The 23,334-nt window shown below is 53.5% G+C and overlaps 1 protein-coding gene across 1 annotated transcript; it reads left to right on the top strand.

The window, feature by feature from the left end:
- On the top strand, nucleotides 1-20,548 carry NLRP13 (NLR family pyrin domain containing 13). The gene is made up of 12 exons (XM_069552489.1): nucleotides 1-420; nucleotides 5,745-5,869; nucleotides 6,899-7,041; nucleotides 7,174-7,239; nucleotides 8,690-10,280; nucleotides 13,054-13,221; nucleotides 15,429-15,596; nucleotides 17,689-17,859; nucleotides 18,345-18,515; nucleotides 19,291-19,461; nucleotides 19,976-20,055; nucleotides 20,241-20,548. The coding sequence occupies exons 1-12, from the start codon at nucleotides 1-3 to the stop codon at nucleotides 20,546-20,548; spliced, it is 3,582 nt and encodes a 1,193-aa protein (XP_069408590.1).
- Nucleotides 20,549-23,334: the final 2,786 nt, after the last annotated feature.

The following is a 23,334-nucleotide window of genomic DNA, read 5'->3' as shown; positions in this document are numbered from 1 at the left end:
ATGGCTTCCCCTGCCGGCATTCCTGGGCACGATGGTGCCCGTGACCAGCTGCTGTCCCACCTGAGGCGCTTGGATCCCTGGCAGCTGGAGGACTTCAAACTCGGCCTGCAGTGCCCGGAGCTGCTGCCGGCGGGCGCCCGCTGGATCCCCTGGGCAGACCTGAGAGCCGCGGGCCCCGCCGACCTGCTCTGCCTGCTGGAGGAGTGCTACCCCGGGAGGCGGGCGTGGGAGGCGGCCCTCCGCGTCTTTCAGAACCTGAGGCTGAGCTCGCTGTGCGAGCGGCTGCGAGCAGAGCTGCACGGTGAGCGGGCGGCGGGCGCGCTGCCGGGCGTTTGTGGGGTCCTCCCTGACTGCGGGGCCCCCCTGAGCGGCAGCCTCCCTGACGGGCTGTGGGAGTCCGGCGCCCTGGCCCGGGAGCGGGTAGTGATGGAAAGAAAGCACCAGGAGGGAGCTGGAAGTTCAGCTCTGTTACCAGGCAGCTGTCGTTTCAAAAATCTTCACTTCTTACCCATTCTTGGCTGTGCTCCGTCGTCACTGCTGCGCCCGGGCTTTCTCTAGTTGCAGTCAGCGGGGCGTCTCTGGTTTCCGAGCGCCGGCCGAGGTGCACGCGGGCTTCCCCGGCCTCCAGAGCACCGCCGCAGGAGTTGAGCAGGAGTGCATTTGCGCCACAGCCTGTGGGATCTTCCCAGACCAGGGACTGAACTGGTGTCTCCTGCGTTGCAAGGCAGATTTGTAGCCACTGGGCCACACAGGGCAGCCCTGCTTTTTTTTTTTTTTTTTTTTTAAAGCTTATTTAGTTATTTGAGTTTCCCCAGTGGCTCAGTGGTAAAGAATTCACCAGCCGATGCAGGAGACACAGGAGATTCAGGTTCAATCCCTAGTCTGGGACGATCCCCTGAAGAAGGAAATTGCAACCTACCCAATATTCTTGCCGGGGAAATCCCGTGGGCTACAGTCCACGGGGTCTCACAGAGTCCCACACGCCTGAGTGACTTACCAAGACATCAATGTTCCCTACACGCCCTCCAACATTTATTGCTTGTAGACTTTTCAATAGCCATTCTGACTGATGTGAGCTGATAGCTCATTGTAGTTTTGATTAGAATTTCTTAAATATTTAGCAAAGTGGAGTGTTTCTCTTTTTAAAAATTGGAGTATAATTGCTTTCAAGGTTACAATGTACTTAAAAAAAAAACCAGTAGGAGTAAACTTGGAAATTGGCTTCTTGACCGTCTGCCCTGCTTTGAATTCTTTTTCCTGGACTTACTCCAGGACGTTTGTTGATCATGGGTGTTGTTTCCTTACATCCGGGAGGCCAGGTGAATGGTAAGTGCCCATCCGCAGAGGTTTTTCAGGTGTTGTTACCAAACGTGGCCACAAGGCGGCAGCATTTCTCCATGCGCTACTTAATTCCGTTCTTAGTTTCTACTGGAGTCCAGTAGATTTCCCATGTTCTGTTTGCTTTAGGTTTACAGGAAATTGCCTCAGCTATACCTGGACGCTTATATATTCTTCCTGGAGTATTCCCATTTAGGTTATCACAGTGTGTTCGATAGACTTCCCTGTGTGTAGGTTTTTAAAAATTATCTGTTTGATATATACTAGCGTGTATATTCAGAGAAGGCAATGGCACCCCACTCCAGTCCTCTTGCCTGGAAAATCCCATGGATGGAGGAGCCTGGTGGGCTGCAGCCCATGGGGTCGCTAAGAGTCGGACACGACTGAGCGACTTCACTTTCCCTTTTCCCTTTCATGCATTGGGGAAGGAAATGGCAACCCACTCCAGTGTTCTTGCCTGGAGACTCCCAGGGACGGGGGAGCCTGGTGGGCTGCTGTCTATGGGGTCGCAGAGTCGAACACGACTGAAGCGCCTTAGCAGCAGCAGCAGTGCGTATCTGTTAACCAAGCTCTTAATGTATCCCTCCCCCTGGACTTATAATCATCAGTTGCTCTTTTAGTCTGAGTCTGCTTCTGCCTCTAAATGAGTTCATCAGTGTGAATTATCGCTTCTGTCTGTAAGAGCGGCCTCTCTCCCTCTCTGGCTTCGCGCCGTGTGGTAAATCTCTCGGTCCATCCATGCAGCTGCGTTGGCACTTTCCGTTCTTTTTTGACGACTGCGTGTCTTCCAGGGCGTAGGTGGACCCGCTCCTCTTCATTTCTCTACTGACAGACATTCTGCTCTGACGCTGTGTCTCGTATATTGTGAACAGTCCTGCCCTGAAGATTGAGATGCCTGAGTCGTTTTAAACTGATTTTCTCCGGACCTAAGGCAAAGGGTGGGGTTGCCGGATCAGGCGGTTAGTCTGTGCTTAGTGTTTTAAGAGTTCCCTGGTGGCTCAGACGGTAAGGCATCTCCATAGTGTTTTAAGGAATCTCCATACTGCTTTCCTTGGTGCCAGCACCCACCCACGTCCCTCCCGGCCCACAGAGCAGGAGTCGTCCCTGTTTCCCCGCCCTCCGCAGCCATTATCTTTGTAGGTCTTTCAAGGATGGCCGTTCTGAGGGGTGGGCTGATGGTACCTTATTGCCGTTTTGATTGGCATTTCTCTAACAGTGATGCTGAGCATCTTTTCACGTGCTGTATGGCCACCTGGATGCCTTCCTTGGAGACATGTCCATTTAGGTCTTTGGCTCATTTCCCCATTAGGTGGTTCGGTTCGTATTTTCTGATTTGCTCTGCATGAGCTGTTTGCATGCTTCAGAGATGAATTTCTTGTGGGTATCTTCATTTGAAAGGTTTTTTTCTCATTCTGAGGCTTGTCTTTTTCTTTATGGCTTTCCCTAGCTGTGCAAATGCTCTTGCCTTTCACTGAGTTTTCTTTTTCATTTTTCTGAGTTGGGCCCCAAAGCCCTGCCTGTGGTTAACGTGAAAACTCACTCTGCCTATACTTTGCCCAAGAGGTTGAGAGTAGTCGTGCCCCCATGGAGGTCTTCAATCGATTTGGGGTTTCTTTTCCTGTCTGGGGTTCGGAAGCATCCTAACTTCATTCTCTTTTCACTTGTTTAATGACCCTCCACTTAGTCCTCCCTCCTGGCTGTTATCAATTTCCCAGCGTCAGTGCAGCAGGCTTCCTCTTCTCCACACCCTCTCCAGCGTTTATTGTTTGTGGACTTTTTGACAAAGGCCGCTCTGATCAGTGCGAGGCGATGGCTGCCTTTCAGTTCTGGTTTGCATTGCTCTAAAGATTTAGCGATGTTGAAGGCTTTTTCATGTGATTTTTAAAAAGCAGTGTGAGTAAAACTAACCTCTTGAAATTTGCCTATTAAACGTCTACTCTGTTTTGAATTCTTTCCCCGGACCTACCCAAGGACATTTGTGTTCCTTTCCATCCATCCTAGCAGGCTTGGTGATACTAAGTGCCCATGAAGTGAAGTGAAAGATGTTCAGTCGTGTCCGACTGTTTGCGACCCCATGGACTATATACTCCGTGGAGTTCTCCAGGCCAGAACACTGGAGTGGGTAGCCTTTCCCTTCTCCAGGGGGAGATCCCAACCCAGGGATCAAACCCAGGTCTCCCGCATTGCCGGCGGATTCTTTACCAGCTGAGCCACAAGGGAAGCCCAGGAATACTGGAGTGGGTAGTCTAGCCCCTTCGCCAGCGGATCTTCCCGACCCAGGAATTGAACCGGGGTCTCAGGCATTGCAGGTGGATTCTTTCCCAGCTGAGCTGTCAGGGTCAATTGCCCATGAGCACAGGTTTTCCCACTGTAGTTACCAAAAGAGACCACAAGGAGGCAGCATTTTCCCATGCGCAACTTTTTTCTCCTTTTGGTAATATAATTTTTATTTTCTATTGGAGCAGCGTTGATTTCCGATGTGTTTGTTTCAGGCGAACAGGAACTTGACTGAGTTATACATCCATGTGTCTCTTTTTTTTCTCTTCCCATGTATGTTATGACAGTGTGTTCAGTAGATTTCCCTGGGCTAACAGGAGGATAAGAAGTGGTGTGTGTCTGTTAATCCCAGCCTCTTAACGTCTCCCTTCTCCTCCTCCCTTTTTCCCTTAATAATCATAAGTTGGTTTCCTAAGTCTGTGAGTCTGTTTGTAAATGAGTTCACTGGTATGAAGTGATGGCTCTCTCCTGTAAGTGGTCTCTCTCCCTGGCTTCGCTTAGTGAGGTCATCTCTCGCTCCATCCATGCTGCTCACAGAGGCATTTTTCCCCCGCTCTTTTTGATGGCTGAGTGTATTCCGGTGTGTGGATGGACCAGGCACTCAGTTTTCGGTCAGTGGATGTTTTGGCCAATGCTCTGCCTAGGGTATTATGAAGAGTGCTGCCCTGAAAATAGGGGTGCACGTATCACTTCAAATTATGATTTTCTGTGGATCTAAGCCAAGGTGTGGGCTTAGATGTGGTAACTCCATGTTTAGTGTATTAAGAAATCTCCGCGCTGTTTTCCTTCCTACATCCGGCCTACAGTGTGGGAGGATTCCATGCGACACTTAATCTTTCCAAAATCTTTTGGAGGATGGCCGTTCTGAGCAGTGGGACTGATAGCATCCTGTGTTTTGATTTGCGTTGCTTGAATAATTAGTGATGCAGAGTCTCTTTCCATGGGCTTTTTATCTTCTAATCAGCCCTGTTATGAATTCTCTCCCGATGACTTACCTCGGGATCATTTCTTGAGGGCAGGTGTCATTTCCAGCCCCGCAGGCCTGGTGAATAGTCGGCCCATCAACACCGTTTTCAAGGGGTTGTTACAGGGAATGGCCACAGGGCGGCAGCATTTCTTCCTGCCCAACTCCGGTTACCTGGGCAACCAGAGCCTCCGGGCGAGTCCTGTTCCTGGGGTGTTAATTAGAATGGAGACACCTAAGGCCTGTGTGTCCTTCTCCTTACCTGTGATCCCCAGACACACCCCAGTTCCTGCCACACCGCTCTGCAGAGGGAGCTGTCCTCAGGCGGGGACCCTAAGGGAGGAGGCTGAACCCCACCCCCAGGACACACGGAGCCCCGGCGACTTTGCGAAGCGCCTCCAGCCCAGAGACCGCACGGCCCTTTGGGGGCGCTGGGCTTGCCTCTGCTGCGGGAGAGACCCCTGGGTCTGGAGACGGTGGGCTCAGGCTGCCGGGAACAGGAAGGCCAGGTCTGGGGAGGAGGCGGGGGGTGGTGCTCACTGCGGGCACAGCCTGCCCGGCGCCCTCAGCCCCGTCCCGCCTGGGGACCCGCGCCTGCTCAGGCCCCAGGGCTGCGACACCAGCCCGGGTCCCCAAGGCCTGAGGGGACAGGGTCAGCGGCTCTTCTGTCCTTCTCTCTCCCTCCCTCCATGTTTATTTTCAATTGGAGTGAAAAGGTGAGTTATGATGGTGTGGGATTTTTTTTTTTTTTTGGTGTACAGAAACTTAGTTCATTTATACATACATTTATACATTTATACAGAGTGTTGAGTGGGGTTCCTTGTGCTCCGCAGTGGGTCCCTGTGGATTCTTTTATAAATAGTAGTGAGTCTGTGTTCTCTTGCCTGCTGATCTCTCCCTGCCGCACACCTTTCCCTTTGGTAGCCGTCGTGTGTGAGGCTGTTTCCGTTTCCTAAGCAAGGTCATGTGTATCCACGTTGAGATTCCAGCTCTCAGTGATATTGCATGGCGCTTGTCTTTCCTCTTCTCCTGGCCTCGCTCCGTGTGGTCGCCGCTTCGCTTCCCCCACGGCTGAGCGGGCGTCTCTCGCCCGTTCTTGCGGCGGGCGGACACCGCCTTCTGTCCGCGCGCCCCCCTCCTTTGTCCAGCCCTCTGTCCTCTGCAGTCAGGTTGCTCCTGCATCTTGGCTGTTGGACCTGGTGCCGCCGTGACCGTCGTGGTGCGGGCGTCCTTAAAGTTTTGGGTTCTCTGGATCTACGCTTGGGTGTGGGGTGGCTGCGTCCGTGTATGGTGGGTGTTTAGCTGTCTCCTGCTCCCGTGTGGGAGCTGGTGATGGACGTGATGGATCAGTACATTACAGAACCCGGTAGACGGTGAGCAATGCAGGGGAGAGGAAAGAAGGGGAAGGGCTGGGGAGGGGAGGGGAGGGCGAGTAGGGGCCGAGGAAGGCGCGTGATGCATTCTTAACAGGACCACCAACTATCTTTTTTTTTTTTTTTTTTGCTTTTACAGTCGGTGGGGGCCAGATATTTTTCTTTTCTTTTTAAAACCGTCTTTCTGGGAGTATAGCTGCTTACAGTGCTGTCGGTTTCTGCTGCGCAGCAGGGCGAGGCAGCCGTCTGTGCACTTAGACCCTCTTGGACTCCCCTCGGTCGCCGAGAGCGCTGAGCGGAGCTCCCTGCGGGCCGGCAGGTTCTCATTAGGCGCCTGTTTGCGCGCAGCCTCCACAGTGTGTCCCCGTCTCCCAGCCCCCCACCCCCGCCCCTCTTGGTGTCCGTAGGCTTCTTCTCCTCGTCTGTGTTGTGTTTCTATTTCTGCTTTATAATTAAGATCATCTCTGCCAGTTTTTTCAGACTCCACATATATGTAATTCATGAACAATATGTGTATTCTCTTTCTGACTTACCACACTCTGACACACTGTAGGTCCACCCAGGTCGCCAGGCGCCAAGATGTGAGCAGAGACTCCGAGGGGATGGAGTGAGCCAAGCGGAAATGGCGGGGGTGGCGGGTTGGGGTGCGGGGGAAAGCATTCCAGACCAGGTGGGGGGTGCTGGCTGCATCCAGGGCCCCAGGAAGTGGGGGTTTTTTTTAATAATTAAAAAATAATTAACTGAAAGATAATTACTTTACAGACTTGTTTTCTGTCAAACCTCAACATGAATTGGTCACAGGTATACACATGCCCCTCCCTCTTGAAGCTCCCTCCCATCTCCCCGCCCACCGCACCACCCCACCCCTCTAGGTTGATATGGAGCCCCTGTTTGAGTCTCCTGAGCCACGCAGCAAATTCCCGTCGGCTGTCTCTTTTGCCCACAGGAATGGACGTTTCCGTGTTACTCTCTCCGTGCGTCTCCCCCTTTCCTCCCCTCTCCCTGTGCCCACAGGGGTGCGCTTTCAACATGAGCTGCGGCTTTGCAAAGGAGCCTGTCTCCAGTGTGGTCAGGTTGATAAGCTGGAAGGTATGACGTTCAGTCTCTTTAATCCCACGTCTGGCAGAGAAACGGTTGGTTCTGCTTAGATCACCCGTGGTTCTGAGCTTGTTTTCCAGCCGGGCAGAATCTCAGCATCCCAACCTCACTGTTTCATTTCAGAAATGTCACAGGTGGGCAGACTCCAAGACCCAAACCAGGAAGAACCAGCGGCGCTGGAAGAGACAGGTTTGTAGACTACTTCGCGATGATCGCAGACAAGCTGCTCGGTGGAACGCGCATTCCACGCGTTCTGCTTTTGCCCCTGCCTTGAAATTGCCTCCCAGTTACAGTGTGCCAGAAACTAGCCGACCTGACCTTCCGATCAAGCCTGGGAGGGCAACAGGTCACCATTAGCCGGACATTCTCACCGGGTCCCCTCTAAGGGGTTAGGTACAGCGTCCGTCTCTGGACTTTGCGCTGCAGTGATAGGTAGCTGTATTTTATTTTTTACACAATTGTAACAGGTTGCATTGTATTTACAGGTTTTTTTGAAAAAAATTATTAGGTATATTCCCCGTGTGGTACACAGCATCCTTGTAGCCTGTCTTAGGAACAGTAGTTCGTACCTCCCCTCCCCCACCCCCTATATTGCCCCTCCCCTCCCCCACCGGGCAACCACAAGTTTGTTCTGTGTCTGAGTCTTTTCTGTTATAGTCACTAGTTTGATTTTTTTTAGATGTCACATATGAATGATATTGTATGTAGGTCTGACTTAGTTCATTTAGTAAAGCGGTGTCCAAGCCCATTCCATATTGCTGCAGGTGGCTTTGTATTCTTTTTATAGCTGAGTAATAGTCCACTACACACGTTCACACACACAGGCACACACGCTCCGGGTCTTTGTTGTCCATTTGTCTGTGAATGGACATCTAGGGTGCTTCCGCATCCTGGCTGTTGTAAATAGCGCTGCTGTGAACGCTGGGATGCCTGTGTCTTTTCCGACTGTGGCTTTCTTCAGATATATGACCGGAAGTGGGCATGCGGTAGTTTTTTTTGTTTTTTTTTTTAAGGAACCTTCACACTCTTCTCCTTAGTGGCTGCACCAGTTTCCATTCCCCGGCCACAGTGCAGGAGGGCTCCCTTGTCTCCACACCCTCTCCAGCATTTATTTCTCGTGGACTTTATGATGGCTGTTCTGACCAGTGTGAGGTGATACCTCATTGTAGGGGTTTGTTGTTGTTTTTTTTTTTTTTTTTTGAGTTTTTCATTTCATATTGGAGTACAGCTTCCCCTCTGGCTCCGGGGTAAAGAATCTGCCCGCCAGTGCAGGAGACTAGGGTTCGATCCCTGGGTGTGGACGATCCCCTGGAGAAGGAAATGGCAACCCACTCCAGTATTCTTGCCTGGAGAATCCCCTGGACAGAGGAGCCTGGTGGGCGACAGTCCACGGGGTTGCAAAGAGTCAGACACGACTTAGCAACTCTAGAGCGACCACAGCGGATCAACAATGCTGTAACAGTTTTAAGTGGACCGCGAAGGGACTCAGCCTACTATACCTGTATCCATTCTCCGCCCAAACCTGGCTCCCACCACCCTGTAGTTCCGACCTGCGACTTGCGTTTCTCTGGTCCTTAGCGATGCTGAGCATCATCTCAGGCGCCTCTGGGCCGTCTGTGTCGCCTCCCTTCCCTTTCAGCCCACAGAAGAAGATACAGGGAGAGGCTGAGGACCCGGATCCTGGCCCTGTGGGACCGCACGCCCTGGCCCGAGGACCACATCTACCTGCGGGACGTGACGCAGCGGGAGCACGCAGAGCTGCGGGGCCTCCTGCAACCGCGGGGGCCCGGGGCGCCGCCCCTCACCGTGCTGCTCGAGGGCGCGGCTGGCGTGGGCAAGACCACCCTGGCCACCAAGCTGGTGCTGCACTGGGCGGAGGGCGTCCTCTTCCGGGGCCGCTTCTCCTACGTCTTCTACATCAGCGGCCACCGGCTGGCCGAGCTCGGCGACACCAGTTTCGCCGGCCTGCTGGCCCTGGACTGGCCGGACTCGCAGGTCCCCGTGGAAGAGCTCAGGGCGCACCCCGAGCGGCTGCTGTTCGTCATCGACGGCGCGGAAGAGGTGATCCTGGGCTCCGACGGCTCCGCCAGCCGGCCCAGCGCCGACTGGTACCAGGAGCTCCCGGCGGCCAGCATCCTGGTCCGCCTGCTGAAGAGGGAGCTGGTCCCCGAGGCGACCTTGCTCGTCACCGCCGGGCCCCCTGGGGGCCGCGCCCTCCGGAGGCTGCTGCTCAGCCCGTGCTGCGTGGGCATCCCGGGCTTCACCGAAGGGGACCGCCGGGAGTATCTCCGGAGGTTCCTGGGGGACCCGGACGTGGCCGAGGAGGCCTGGCGCCGGATGCGCGGGTCGGAGACCCTGGTCCGCTCGTGCGCCGCGCCGCTGGCGTGCTGGGCCGTGTGCGCCGGCCTCAAGCGGCAGCTGGCCGCCAGCCCGGCCTCGGCACCGGCGCCGGGCGCGCCCACCCCCACCAGCCTCTACGCCCGCCTCTTCTGCAGCCTCCTCGCGGAGGCGGAGCCGGGTCTGCGGGCCGGCAGCTCGGCCGGACAGTGGAGGGCGTTCTGCTCGCTGGCCGCCGAGGGGCTGTGGCTGGCCGCCTTCACCTTTGCGGGAGACGCCCTGGAGCGCCGGCGCCTGGAGGCCCCTTTCATCGACGGTCTGCTGAGGCTGCAGATTCTCCGAAGGGTCAGCGATTGTGAGCACTGCGTGACGTTTGCTCACCGGAGCTTCCAGGAGTTCTTCGGGGCCTTGTTCTACGTGCTCCGGGGGTCCCGAGGCTCGCTGGGCGGGGTCCCCCGGCATCAGGAGATGAGGCGGTGGCTGAACCACGCCTTCGCCGACGCCAACCCCTACTGGCGTCAGACGGTGCGCTTTTTCTTCGGCCTCTTAGGAACAGACCTGGCCGGGCAACTGGAAGAGGCCTTGGGTTGCCAGATGTACCCCGGGGCGGCGGACGAGCTGTTGGACTGGGCGGAGGAGCTGGAGAGGTGCGGAGCCGTCTCGGCGCACTTTGACTTCCTCTGGCTCTTCCAGTGCCTGCATGAGACCCAGGACGAAAACTTGGCCCGGCGGGTTTTGAATCACCTCCCGGAGGCCGATCTGGACATTCAGGGCTGCGAACACCTCCGGGTTTCTTCCTTTTGCCTCAAGCACTGTCAGAAGTTACGAAAGCTGAGGCTCTCCGTCAGCTGCGACCTGGAAAAGAAGAGGACTTCCGGCCTGGGAACTCCGGAGTGAGTGCTGCGGAGGCCCCCCTCCTTACCTGACTTTGGCTCCCCTTCGCAGGCTCTGCCCACGTTCTTCCAGGAAATGCGGGGGGTCTGGTCTGTTGTTGTGTTATCCGTGGTTTGCTGTTTGCTTGTTGAGTCATGCCCGGCTCTTTGAGACCCCACGGACTGCAGCACGCCAGGCTTCTCTGTCCTTTACCATCTCCCGGAGCTTGCTCAAACTCATGCCCACCAGGTCGGGGATGCCATCCAACCATCTCCTCTCTGTCGTCCCCTTCTCCTCCTGCCCCCAGTCCCTTCCAGCATCAGGGTCTTTTCCAGTGAGTCAGCTCTTCGCATCAGGTGGCCAAAGGACTGGGGCTTCAGCTTCATCAGTCCTTCCAGTGAATATTCAGGGCTGATTTCTTTTAGGACTGACCAAGCATCCTAGATCAGCTCCAGTCTGTGAGCACTTTTTCCTGGAGGTTTTCTGTAGGATTCCCTGGGTTCTTAACTCATTTACTCAGGGGTAATTTTTGTATCTCAGACCCTGCATGTTGAAGGTTTATGTACCAGACATCAAGAGATGATATCTACTGTGTCAAACTGGTGCCCGAAACTCAGTGGAGGGGAGTCTGCTATTGTCTCTCAGAGATAAGAAAGCACAGTTCTCTTAGTCCCTGTGGCTCTGAAGTAGCCCGGCCCAGGATCAGTGCCCAGCTCTATTTCAGAGCTCCAGACCGTCCATAAAATGCCCTGTGGCTCTCCTCTGAGCCTGTGTTGGAGCCACAGTGGGGCCAGTGGCGTCACCAAAGTCTTAAAGCTTTCTCTGAGTTTGTCCTCCTGAAAGAATAATATTTTAAAATATTTGAGTTTCATCTGGTTCTTCTGTGACCTTTTCTTATCCTGTCCCTGACACTTCTGGCTTCCTGGCTGGATGATAAGGAAGCTTAGCTGTTCTCCTAAATTCAGGCCCCAGAAATGTTTTCTAAATTATCTTGAAACAGGAGTTGCTGTATATGTTATCAAACCCTTTCCTGTTTAACCCTCAAATTTTCGAGAAGCAGCAGTTCAGTTTTGAGTGAAGACGTTGAAATGCTGAGCAGCTTAATTTCTTTGTGTTGACCTGTGACATCAATAAGGTGCTTGGTTTGGGGGTGTGACGGCAGGAGGAGAAGGGGGCAACAGAGAATGAGATGGTTGGATGGTATCACTGATTGATGGACATGAGTTTCACCAAGTTCTGGGAGTTGGTAATGGACAGGGAGGCCTGGCGTGCTGCAGTCCATGGGGTCGCAAAGAGTCGGGTGTGACTGAGCGACTGAACTGATACTTACTGGTGATCATTTGTCCTGTCCTGGAATCCCTAAAACTTCAATAGGTGACTATTTTGGTGATGTTCAGTAATGGGTCATGTAAGTGCTTTTACTACAGGTGATTTTCCAAAAGTAATCTCAACTTATTATGAGAATTAACAGCCACAACATCATCCCTCACTTTATGCGTGATCATCCTAAGATGTAAGGAAGTTTCAGACCTCCCTGAAGTGAAGATCTTCTGATGTTGAGATTATTTCTTGCTTCTCTACAGCACAGCTTCTTACTGGCTTTTTTCCCCCTCAGTGGTTTTAAACGCTGTATCAGTATTACTGTTGCTCAGTTGCTAAGCCATAGCCTGTCCAACTCTTTGCGACCCCATGGCCTGCAGCATGCCAGGCTTCCTTGTCCTTTACTATCCCCCAGAGCTTACTCCTTGGAAGGAAAGTTATGACCAACCTAGATAGTATATTCAAAAGCAGAGACATTACTGTGCTGTCTAAGGTCCGTCTAGTCAAGGCTATGGTTTTTCCATTGGTCGTGTATGGATGTGAGAGTTGGACTGTGAAGAAGGCTGAGCGCCGAAGAATTGGTGCTTTTGAACTGTGGTGTTGGAGAAGACTCTTGAGAGTCCCTTGGACTGCAAGGAGATCCAACCAGTCCATTCTGAAGGACATCAGCCCTGGGATTTCTTTGCAAGGAATGATGCTGAAGCTGAAACTCCAGTACTTTGGCCACCTCATGCGAAGAGTTGACTCATTGGAAAAGACTCTGATGCTGGGAGGGATTGGGGGCAGGAGGGGAAGGGGACGACCGAGGATGAGATGGCTGGATGGCATCACGGACTCGATGGACGTGAGTCTGAGTGAACTCCAGGAGATGGTGATGGACAGGGAGGCCTGGCGTGCTGCGATTCATGGGGTCGCGAAGAGTCGGACACGACTGAGCGACTGAACTGAACAGTTTACTCAGACTCATGTCCATTGAGTCAATGATGCCATCCAACCATCTCATCCTCTGTCGTCCCCTTCTCCTGCCCTCAATCTTTCCCAGCATCAGGATATCTTCCAATGAGTTGACTCATCAGGTGGCCAAAGTATTGGAGTTTCAGCTTCAGCATCAGTCCTTCTAATGAATATTCAGAACTGATGTCCTTTAGGATGGACTGGTTGGATCTCCTTGCAGTCCCAGGGACTCTCAAGAGTCCAGCACCACAGTTCAAAAGCATCAATTCTTCAGTGCTCAGCTTTCTTTATAGTCCAACTCTCACATCCATACACAACTACTGGAAAAACCATAGCCTTGACTAGACGGACCTTTGTCGGCAAAGTGCTGTCTCTGCTTTTCGGATTGCACACTTTCCTGTTCAGGGCCCCAGTGAGTCCCTTGTGAGGATGTCTTGCTGCCTCCTGTACGTCACGCTCTGGGTGTTGGTTGGGTTTCACCTACTCTCATCAGTGTTCTCTCCTGTTTCCCCCATGAAGGATGAGGGCTGCCGATTTCCAGATGCATCAGTGGGAGGATGTTTGCTCGGTGTTTTGCAGCGGGAACCTGATCGAGCTGGACCTGAGTAACAGCAAGCTTAGCACTGCCTCCATGATGAGACTCTGTCTCAACCTGGGAAACCCACGGTGCAGACTTCAGAAACTGGCGTAAGTGTGAGACGCTCACAATTTGAAGAACACAACTGGAGAATAGCCCAGCTTATTTTATCTTTTGATAACGGTCATAAGTATCTATTAGCCAGAAAGTGAGCTGGGTGTTTAGGAGAATAAAATCAAGGGACTTAGAGTCATGAAGCGCCTACTTAGGCAGAGTCTCCTGAAGTTTTTTAAAAAATGGCCATCTGATGGAGTAAGAAGTGGCAAGCTGGCCAGAGACTTGTCCTTTCTAGAGCAAATTCCTTCAGAGCCATGAACAGCTCAGTAACTGTCATGGATCTTGGCTCTAGAATTAGTGTGTGGCGTTCCCGCGCATGTGGCGCCCTTCATTTCCACTTGGTTTATTTGAGTCTGACCTGTGTGTGTGTGCGTGTGTGTGTGTGTTTTAATTGTGCCGAGTTGTGTAGGGATCAGCCATAACTACACGTCCATCCGCCTCCTGCCGCCCCGCTCCCTCCGCCATCGCGGAGGCGGCTCGCCAGAAGCTCGTGACCCGCCCCCAGCCTTAGCCGACCCGCCCCTCCCTCTCCTTCCCCCTCTGTTTCCACAATTCTCTGCATCTCCATCGCGGCCTGCAGATAGCTTCATCCGCACCATCTTTCTCGATTCCATATACGTGCGTTGATAGGCAGTATTTGTTTTCCTCTTTCTGACTTTGTATAACAGGCTCTAGGTTCATCCATTTCGCTAGAACTGACTCAAATGCATTGCTTTTCACGGCTGAGTGACATTCCGTTGTATGAACGGCCACACCTTCCTAATCCATGCATCTGTCGCTGGACACCCAGGTTGCCTCCGTGTCCTGGCTATTGCAGACAGCACTGCGGTGAACCCCTGGGGACCCGACCCTCTAATAATTTGGCTCTAGGGCCCCCGGGCGTCAGGAGTTCTGGCGCATGGGCTTAGTGGCCCTGCAGCGCGTGGGGTTCTCCTGGGTCAGGGATTCAACCTGTGTCCCCTACATAGGCGGGCAAATTCTTAACCTCTGGACCGCCAGGGAAGTCCCAGAACAGTTCCTTCTTGCCCTTGTGGAGCTTAGGGTTAGGAGCTTACGTTATGGCGGAGAAACAAAGTTTTTTTTATTTTATTTTAAAGATTGTGTGTGTGTGTGGACCACTTTTAAAGTCTTTATTGAATTTGTTGCGGTACTGCTTCTGTTTTTTTTTTTTTTTTTTAAATTTTTTTCGCGGGAAGGCCTGTGGGTTCTTAGCTCTCCAGCCAGGGACTGCACCCACACCCCTTGCACTGAGAGGCAGAATCTTAAACACTGGGCCCCCAGGGAAGTCCCTGGGGAAACAGACTTCAGTGTTCATGAGATGGGGACTTCTCCCAAAGCAGAAGGAAGCCAGTTCAGCAACTCCCCCACCCCGTCTCGCTGCGACCCCGCGGACTGCAGCCCGCCAGGCTCCTCTGTCCGTGAGATTCTCCAGGCAAGAATTCTGGAGTGGGTTGCCATTTCCTCCTCCAGGGGATCTTCCCAACCCAGGGATCGAACCTGCATCTCCTGCATTGGCAGGTGGATTCTTTACCACTGAGCCACCTGGGAAGCCCACAGACGCACCAAAGCAGATAATCAGGCAGCCGGTGGGAAGCTGCTGCGTCGCTCAGGGAGCTCAGCCCGGTGCTCTGCAATGACCTAGCGGGCGGGGTGGGGCGGGAGGCGGGAGGAGGGTTCAGAGGGAGGGGCCTGTGCACGTGCCGGTGGCTGGTTCCTGTTGCTGTATGGCAGAGACTCCACAACACGGGAAAACGATTGTCGTCCAATTAGAAATGGAAACCGATGTTCAGCGCCGCGACTCCCCTCAGTGTCTGGGTTCCTCTTGTATCAGTCCCTCGCCCTGGCGGTTGGGTGTGTGTGCTGGAGAAGGCAATGGCACCCCACTCCAGTACTCTTGCCTGGAAAATCCCATGGATGGAGGAGCCTGGTAGGCTGCAGTCCATGGGGTCGCGAAGAGTCGGACAGGACTGGGCGACTTCCCTTTCACTTTTCACTTTCATGCATTGGAGAAGGAAATGGCAACCCACTCCAGTGTTCTTGCCTGGAGAATCCCAGGGACGGGGGAGCCTGGTGGGCTGCCATCTATGGGGTCCCACAGAGTCGGACACGACTGAAGTGACTTAGCAGCAGCAGCAGTGTTGGAAAGATGAGCTGCGGGAGCGTCTCCCCTCCAGCGCTCCGTCCCTGCGTCTCTCTGCAGCTGGAAGTCCGTGTCCCCTGTGGAGGGTCTGAGGAAGCTTGGCCTTCTGCTTCATGGTAACCGGCACCTGACCCACCTGGACCTGAGCTCCAACATCCTGCGTGCCGCCGTGTCCCCGGGTGTGTTCAGGATGCTGGGGCACTCGGCCTGCAGCCTCAAGTATCTGTGGTGAGTCTCTGCGTTCCAGGCCTGTCCCCAACATCACGCGGGTTTGAAGACTCACTGGGGGGGCTGGAGTCAACATTGCAGGAAAAGGATGCCAAGGCTAGCAAAGGGGGAGAATGCACGGGGGTGGAGCACGCGTGCTAAGGTGTTTCGGTCGTGTCCGATTCTTTCTGACCCCATGGACTGTAGCCCGCCAGGCTCCTCTGTCCCTGAGGATTCTCCAGGCAAGAATCCTGGAATGGGTTGCCATTTCCTCCTCCAGGGCATCTTCCCGACCCAAGGATCGAACCCAGGTCTCCTGCATTGGCAGGCGGGTTCTTTACTGTCTGAGCCGCCAGGGAAGCCCCGGGTCTCTCCGATAGGTTGGAGTCCTGTGGCCTGAGCGCTGAGGTTTGCCATCAGCTCTTCATGGAACTCGGCAGGAACTCGAGTCTGAGGTTCCTCAGCCTTGCAGACAACAACCTCTCCCACGTTGAGCTGGAGAGACTGCGGGAGCCCCCTGGGACAGCCACCTGTGCCCTGAAGGAGCTGTCGTAAGTCGCCCTGCTTCGGCAGAAAGCCCTTCCTTGCAGGATTGCAGGGCAGAGTGGGGGTGTCAGTGGGGCTGCGTCTGGGGCGCCTCGGGGACCTCCGTGTTGTCTCCCTACCCCCTACAAGGGTCTCGTCACCCTCATGCCGCCTCTCCCCTCTCCCCTCAGGCCCCATCTCTGCCACCCCTCCCCTCAGGGCCCTGGCTCGGCTACCTCTCCCCTCGGGGCCCGTCTCAGCCGCCTCTCCCCTCTCCCCTCTCCCCTTGGGGCCCCTTCTCAGCCAGCTTCGCTCTCACCTTGTCTTGGCCGTCTTGACCATCAGCTGCTTTTGTCTCTTTCGTCTCACCTCCTCAGGCCTCTGCCAGCCTCCTCCAAACAGGCTGCTTTTCACCCAGGGGCGATTTTGTCCTGCCAGGGACGTGAGGCAGTGTCTGGACCCGGGCTTGGTTTTCACATGTGGGGAGGAGAGTTTGCTCTTGGCATCTAGTGGGTCAGGACCAGCTGTGATCAGAGCCTCCGGAGCCCTGGAGCGCGTGTGCTCAGTTGCATCCAACCGTTGGTCGCTCTCTGCGGCCTCTGTCCGTGGGGTTCTCCAGGCGAGAAGACTGGAGTGGGTTGGCTGTTTCCTCCTGCGGGGGATCTTCCTGAGCCAGGGATTGAACCCGGGCCTCCTGCAATTGGCAGGTGGATTCTTTACCGCTGAGCCACGGAGCCTTGGAGGGGGCCCCCAATCGAGAATGATCTGGCCCAACGGTCAGCAGGACTGAAATGGATAAATCTTTTTTTTTAAACGTTTAATTTTGTAGTGGGGTATAGCTGATTAGCAAACAATGTTGTGTGAGTTTCAAGTGAACAGAAAAGAGACTCAGCCGAACATGAATATGCATCCGTTCTCCCCCAAGCTCCCCTCCCTTCCAGGCTTCCACGGAGCAGAGTTCCCTGTGCTTACAGCCGCTCCTTGTTGGTGCTCTATGTTAAATACAGCCGTGTGCCCACGTCCATCCCAAACTCCCTAACTATCCCTTCCCCCACCCTCCTGCCCTAGAAACTATAAGTTCATTCTCTGAGTCTGTGGGTTTCCTTTTAAATTAAAAATTTTTTTGATACATATTTTATCTTTTTAAATTTTTAAATTATGAAAATATAAACAGGTTTGGAAAACACAGAACAAAGTTACATATGGTTCCATTATATGTTACAGTTTTTTAAGTAGATAAATGAAGATTTTTAGTTGGAGGTTCAATTTCAAACTCTCAGGAATTAGAGTGAATGTACAGAGAAGCAGAAGAATATAGCAGACCTGAAAAGCGTTATGATCTAATTCGACATAATTAAACTTTGTGCAGCTTTGTGAGCCTCCTCCTGTTCCGTAAGATCGTCTGTGAGGATATGAGGACTGTCATGCGGTAGAGAGGTGTTAGCTTTGCCACCTCACTCTCCTCCTTGGTGTTTCTCTTCTTTACCTGACTTGATCTTTGCACAGCCCTGGGCCCCGGGACAGAGAGTTGGGGAGCAGAAAGGGAGCTGGGCGTGCCGGGGCTCACCCGGCGTCTCCCCCGCTGCAGGCTGGAGAAGGGGAACCTGTCAGCGGCTGCCTGTGAGGCCTTGGCCTCACTTCTCACCAGCACCCCCCGCCTGACTCGACTGTGCCTGGGACTGAACCCGCTGGGAAACGAGGGCGTGCGGCTGCTGTGCGGCTCCCTGACTTGGCCAGCGTGCGTCCTGCAGAGACTGGAGTGAGTCCCTCCTGGCTCGGTGTCCGGGGGGACCCTCCGAGGGGCGGCCCCTGGGGGTCCCTTTGCATCCCTGGGCTTCCTAGGTGGCGCTGGTGGTGAAAAACCTGCCTGCCAGTGCAGGAGCCCTGGGTTCCATCCCTGGGTCGGGAAGATGCCCTGGAGGAGGAAACAGCAACCCACGCCAGTGTTCTTGCCTGGAGAATCCCACGGACAGGAGAGCCTGGCGGGCTGCAGTCCATGGGGTCACACAGTCGGACATGACTGAAATGACTTAACACATTTGTATAAAGCTCAAAAAAGCAACACAAAAGATGCTTCTATTTTTTTAACCCAGCCATGAGTGGGTCAGTCTGGGGTGAGAGAGGGTGACAGGCAGGTACCGGGCATGTCCGGGATGGGGCTCAGGGAGGCCCCGCGGGGCGGGAGGGCAGTGTCGCCCCGAGCCGCTGTCCTGAGCGCCCATCTCTGTGCTTCTGGCTGCACAGGCTCTGGTGGTGCCTGCTCGGTGCACCCAGCTGTAGGCACCTGTCGGACGCCCTCTGCCGGAGCCGGAGCCTGACGCACCTGAACCTGAGGAAGAACAACCTGGGAGATGGAGGAGTGAAGCTTCTGTGCGCAGCCCTGGGCCGTGCTTACTGCGCCCTGCAGAGCCTGAAGTGAGTCCCGCCACTGCCTCGAGGAGGGGTGTGTCACTCGGCCTGAGGTCAGCTGGGCTCTGAGTCCTGGGCCCGGTGGCCAGTCCCCAGCGGGCTCTTGGTTTTGCTGGAGGTGGGAATGTGTGGGTGGATGTCGGTGGTGGTGGCAGTTCAGTCGTTCAGTCGTGTTCGACTCTTTGCGACCCCATGGACTGCAGCATGCCAGGCCTCCCTGTCCATCACCAACTCCCGGAGTTCACTCAGACTCACGTCCATAGAGTCAGTGATGCCATCCAGCCATCTCATCCTCTGTCGTCCCCTTCTCCTCCTGCCCCCAATCCCTCCCAGCATCAGGGTTTTTTCAAATGAGTCAGTTCTTCGCATGAGGTGGCCAAAGTATTGGAGCTTCAGCTTCAACATCAGTCCTTCCAGTAAACACCCAGGACTGATCTCCTTTAGGATGGAATATTCTCTGATAGCAACAACGAAAAAAAAAGAAAGAGTCTGGGTGCTCTGGGGGTCAGTGTTGCAGAGAGAAGTCCTGAACACAGACGAGCCTGTAGATGGCCTGAGGGTGGGCGGGGACAGGCTGTTCCTTCTACTTTCTTCCGTTCACGGGTACATGGGGCGCCCAGGCGTTCAGACCTCCTAACCAGCACCCTCCTCTTTCCAGGGCTCAGGAGAAGCCTGGTTTTGGGGTCGCTTTCTTCCTTAGAAGGCGGGCTGGAACGTGCAGAGAGGAAGGGTTCAAGGGTTGCTTTTCCCTCATTTGTATTTTCTTTTTTTCATCTTGCAGCTTGTCACACTGTTCTCTCACGGTGGCGGGCTGTTGCGAGCTTGCTTACGCCCTCAAGCGCAATGGTCACCTGAAGATTCTGGACGTCGGGAACAATGCCGTTCAGGACGAGGGGGTGAGGGAGCTGTGCAGTGTCCTGAAAAGTCCGAGTTGTGTGTTGCAGACACTTGGGTGAGTCAGTGCTTTTTCTTTCTTTTTTTTGGGGGGGGGTTATCTTTTCGTCCGGTAATACACTGAATTTACAGAAAAGGTGCAAAAGAGGTGCAAAGAATTGCCATTAACTTTTGAACAAGACTCAGTGGTAGTTCACGTTCTGCCTGAAAGATGGATTCTGCAACCTCTCTCCGTCCCCATCTCTCTGTATCTGTAGCATTTGTCATCCAGGCACCTGTGAGTCTACCCGCTTTGTATACGTCTGTTATCTGTGGATTTATGTGTCAGCTTCTTGCCACCTTTGCTTTGTATTGCTAGCAGCTAGCTAGTATTTCAGGTTTTTGCATTTGAAATGTAGAAATAAGATGGACAAAGTGTAATGAGGGATGGTCGTGTTATTTTTGTCCTTTTCAGGCCTTATAAATGAACACGTCCACTTTATCCTAAAATTACTTCCTCCACGTTCGGGCAGGCTAAACTTCAGTTTCCTCATCTGTCAGGTGGGGTTTAAGATATCCCCTGCCTTCTACAGGATCGGGATGTGGATTAAATGTTACCTGTCAACACTTGCAAAGTGTCTGGTGTGTGTTAGCAAGTCTGCTTCAGTAGCACGTGAGCTGTGTGCGTGTCTTCAGGGCCCAGCTCTTTTGCGACCCCGTGGACTGTGGCCCGCCAGGTTCCTCTGTCCATGGGATTCTCCAGGCAAGGGTACTGGAGGGGGTTGCCATTGCCTTCTCCAGGGGATCTTCCCCACCCAGGGATCGAGCCCGCGTCTCTGGTGTCTCCCTCGTTGGCAGGCGGATTCTTTACCACTGCGCCGCCTGGGAAGCCCTTCAGTAGCGTGTTTCCCCCTAAATCCGGAGTCCCTTTTGTGTGTAACCCCTCTGTCTTGGAGGACCATCTTTCACGCTTCTGTCCCAACACCCCTAGGTTGGAGAAATGCAGTTTGACAGCTGTTTGCTGCCGGCCGCTGTCCTGTGTTCTCGGAAGCAGTAAAAGCCTGGAGAACCTGAACCTTTTAGGAAACAACCTGGGGCCGGACGGAGTCAGCAGACTGTGGAAGCCCTTGAGAAAGTCGACGTGCAGGCTGCGGAAACTCGGGTAATCCCCGACTCCTACACGGGGAAGTGGCTGTCGGGATGGGGATGAATGGGACAAGGTCCTAGAGCAAACCCACAGTTCAGTTTTCCAGGGCGTTCAGTTTCCTAGGGCGGTTCGGGCCAGCGAACTTCCGGCGTCACGCGTGGTGGTCTGCATCCATGTTGTCCAGTAGCAGAGCCGCTAGCGGCGTGCATGTACCGGACGCTTGAAATGTGGTTCCTGTGGTAGACAAGCTGACTTTTTAGTCTTTAGGCTGAACTAACCAGCCACGTGTGCCTGGGGGTCCCCAGACTGGATGGCGCGGTCCTACGCACTTGGTGCTTTGGGGAGTGAGTCCCCTACTTTTCTCATTCTGGTGCCTGCCGTGTCTCGCTCAGACGTTCACTCAGAGACTTCCTTCCCAGTGCTGACCTTGGGCCGAGCACAAGGGCGTGGCTGTTGGTGTGACACACAGTCCTGGGCCTTCTCATCATGGTGTGTGTTTGTCTTTGGGAGATAAATCCAAGATCCATGATAGCAGGGTTAGCTGCTGTGAATGCTGGGAGGGAAGCCCCAGGTTGTGGTGGTGAGCAGGGCGGTGAGGGAAGGCGTGTCTGGGGGGTCCTGGCGAGGCTGGAGGGATGAACCGTGTGTCTGGCGGGGAAGACAGACAGTGACTGCAGCTGAGGGAGGCATGTGCTCCGAGGAAGTCAGAGAACGTGTGGGGAGCCCCAAGGTTGGACCGGGCTCTGTGTGGCCTTTGGGGGCATTGCAAGAAGCGCATTTGAGTTTTTAAACTTTTTATTTTGTGTTGGAGTACAGCCGATGAACGATGTTGTGATAGTTTCAGGTGAACAGCGAAGGGACTCAGCCATCCACATAGATATACCCATTCTCTCCGACTCCCCTCCCATCCAGCCTGCCACGTGATGCTGAGCAGAGTTCCCTGCGTCTGCAGCAGGGCCTTGTTTCCCATTTTAAACACAGCCGTGTATGCATGTCCATCCCAGACTCTATTTTTTGCCACTGGCAACTGTGAGTTCGTTTGAAAGAAGAGCATTTAATTAGAATGCTTCCCACCTTGTTTAATATCCTGGAGATGAGGTCAGAAAGATAAGCTGTGGTTTTGCTTTTATTTTTTTTGAGAAAGACCTTAAACGAAGCATGTTTTAGCAGGAATCCTCTTCAATACCAGGGAACCTTGCCCACTTTGAGAAGTTGGTCAAAAGCTGTACATTGAGGATTTCGTATTATCAACTTCATAACTAAGACACACGTTAAAAGGTTTTATTGGGGTCTAGTTGCTTTACCGTGTTGCTAGTCTCTGCTGTGCTGTGCAGCAACGTGTATCGGCCGTCTGCCACCTGCATCCCCTCTATTTTGCATCTCCTTTCCATTTAGGTGGCTCAGAGGGTAACGCGTCTGCCTGCAACGCAGGAGACCTGGGTTCGATCCCTGGGTCAGGAAGATCCTCTGGAGAAGGAAATGGCAACCCACTCCAATACTCTTGCCTGGAAAATCCCATGGACAGAGAAGCCTGGTAGGCTACAGTCCATGGGATCGCAAAGAGCCGGACATGACTGAGCGACTTCACTTTCACCTTCCCATTTAGGTTGCCAGAGTATTGAGTAGAGTCCCGTGTGCTGTGCAGGGGGTTCTCCTTAGTCACCGATTTTATACGTAGTATCAAGAGTGGATATGTGTCGGTTCCAATCTCCCCGTTCCTCCCACCCCCTCTACACCCCCCCTTTATGTCTATATGTCTGTTCTCAATGTCTGTGTCTCTACTTCTGCTTTGTAAATAAGGCTGTATACACAGTATTTTTCGGATTCCACATATCTGCATTAATATATGGCATTTGTTTTCCGCTGACTTACTTCACTCTGTCTGACCGTCTCTAGGTCCTTCCACGTCTCTGCAGATGCTCCGTCACACGTTTAAAAATGGAAGTACGGCTGATGTATAACTGCGCTGCTTTCCGGTGTAAAGCAGAGTGATTCAGTTATGCGTTCCGTGTCGATTATATCTGCTCTTTTCTACTCTCATTCCTTTCCCTCATGGGTTATTACCAAATGTTGGGTCTAGTTTTCTGTGCTTTTCTTTGTGGTTGTGCTTTTCATTGGAATGCCCTGTCTTAGGTTTGTTTCATCATCTTTCCTGGGGATTTCCTGTCTGTGGAAAGGCACTCCAGTGCCTTGGAATCTGCGTGAAGCTGGAGGTAGAGAGAGATGCGTGGGACGTAGAAGTCAGCCTCTCTGGGGCACCCATCATAGCATCCCATCCTGTCTCCATCTCCTCTCCTTCTGTCTCTGCTTTTGCAGGCTCGAAAAAGACTTGTGCTCTGCAGTCAGTGCCGAGTTGGAGAAACTGCATGAGAAGGGGTGCTCTTTGCGAGTCACGTCTCAGTGGGACTTTAATGACCCTGAAGAGAGATGGTGGTGGTGACCCAGGGAGACGACACCGCAGGTTTACCGCGGCCCGTCTGGGAGAACAGCCTCCCGGACGCGTGTGTCGCTCAGGAATTTCCGTTCATGGGGACGAATGAGCCGTCGCCTCCAGAATGCCCCTTCAGCCTGTGACAGGCAGCAGGTTAAATGCCCAGTCTCCCGAATCCTCACCCAAGTCTGTATTTGGCCCAAGATCCCTCATGGGCTCGCCTGTAAGTGTTTTTTTCCCTCACTGGTGTAATAATTTAAATTCTTGGGGCCATTAAGAGGATTAAATAAAGCAAAGGATATAAAAAAATGTCTTGAGGAAATTGAAAACTTCATTTCTCATGGACTGAGAGGTGGGATAGATGTAGGTATAAT

Source organism: Ovis canadensis, chromosome 14, assembly GCF_042477335.2.
Source record: "Ovis canadensis isolate MfBH-ARS-UI-01 breed Bighorn chromosome 14, ARS-UI_OviCan_v2, whole genome shotgun sequence".
Lineage (NCBI taxonomy): Eukaryota > Metazoa > Chordata > Mammalia > Artiodactyla > Bovidae > Ovis > Ovis canadensis.
This window is presented reverse-complemented; position numbering and strand designations above follow the sequence as displayed.

What these genes read in the sequence shown, in the direction of transcription:
- NLRP13 (XM_069552489.1), top strand. Translation starts at nt 1, where the DNA reads ATGGCTTCCCCTGCCGGCATTCCTGGGCACGATGGTGCCCGTGACCAG. An exon ending in AGCGGCGCTGGAAGAGACAG is followed by an intron (nt 7,240 to 8,689) that starts GTTTGTAGACTA and finishes CTTCCCTTTCAG; the next exon opens with CCCACAGAAGAAGATACAGG. An exon ending in TGCGTCCTGCAGAGACTGGA is followed by an intron (nt 17,860 to 18,344) that starts GTGAGTCCCTCC and finishes CTGGCTGCACAG; the next exon opens with GCTCTGGTGGTGCCTGCTCG.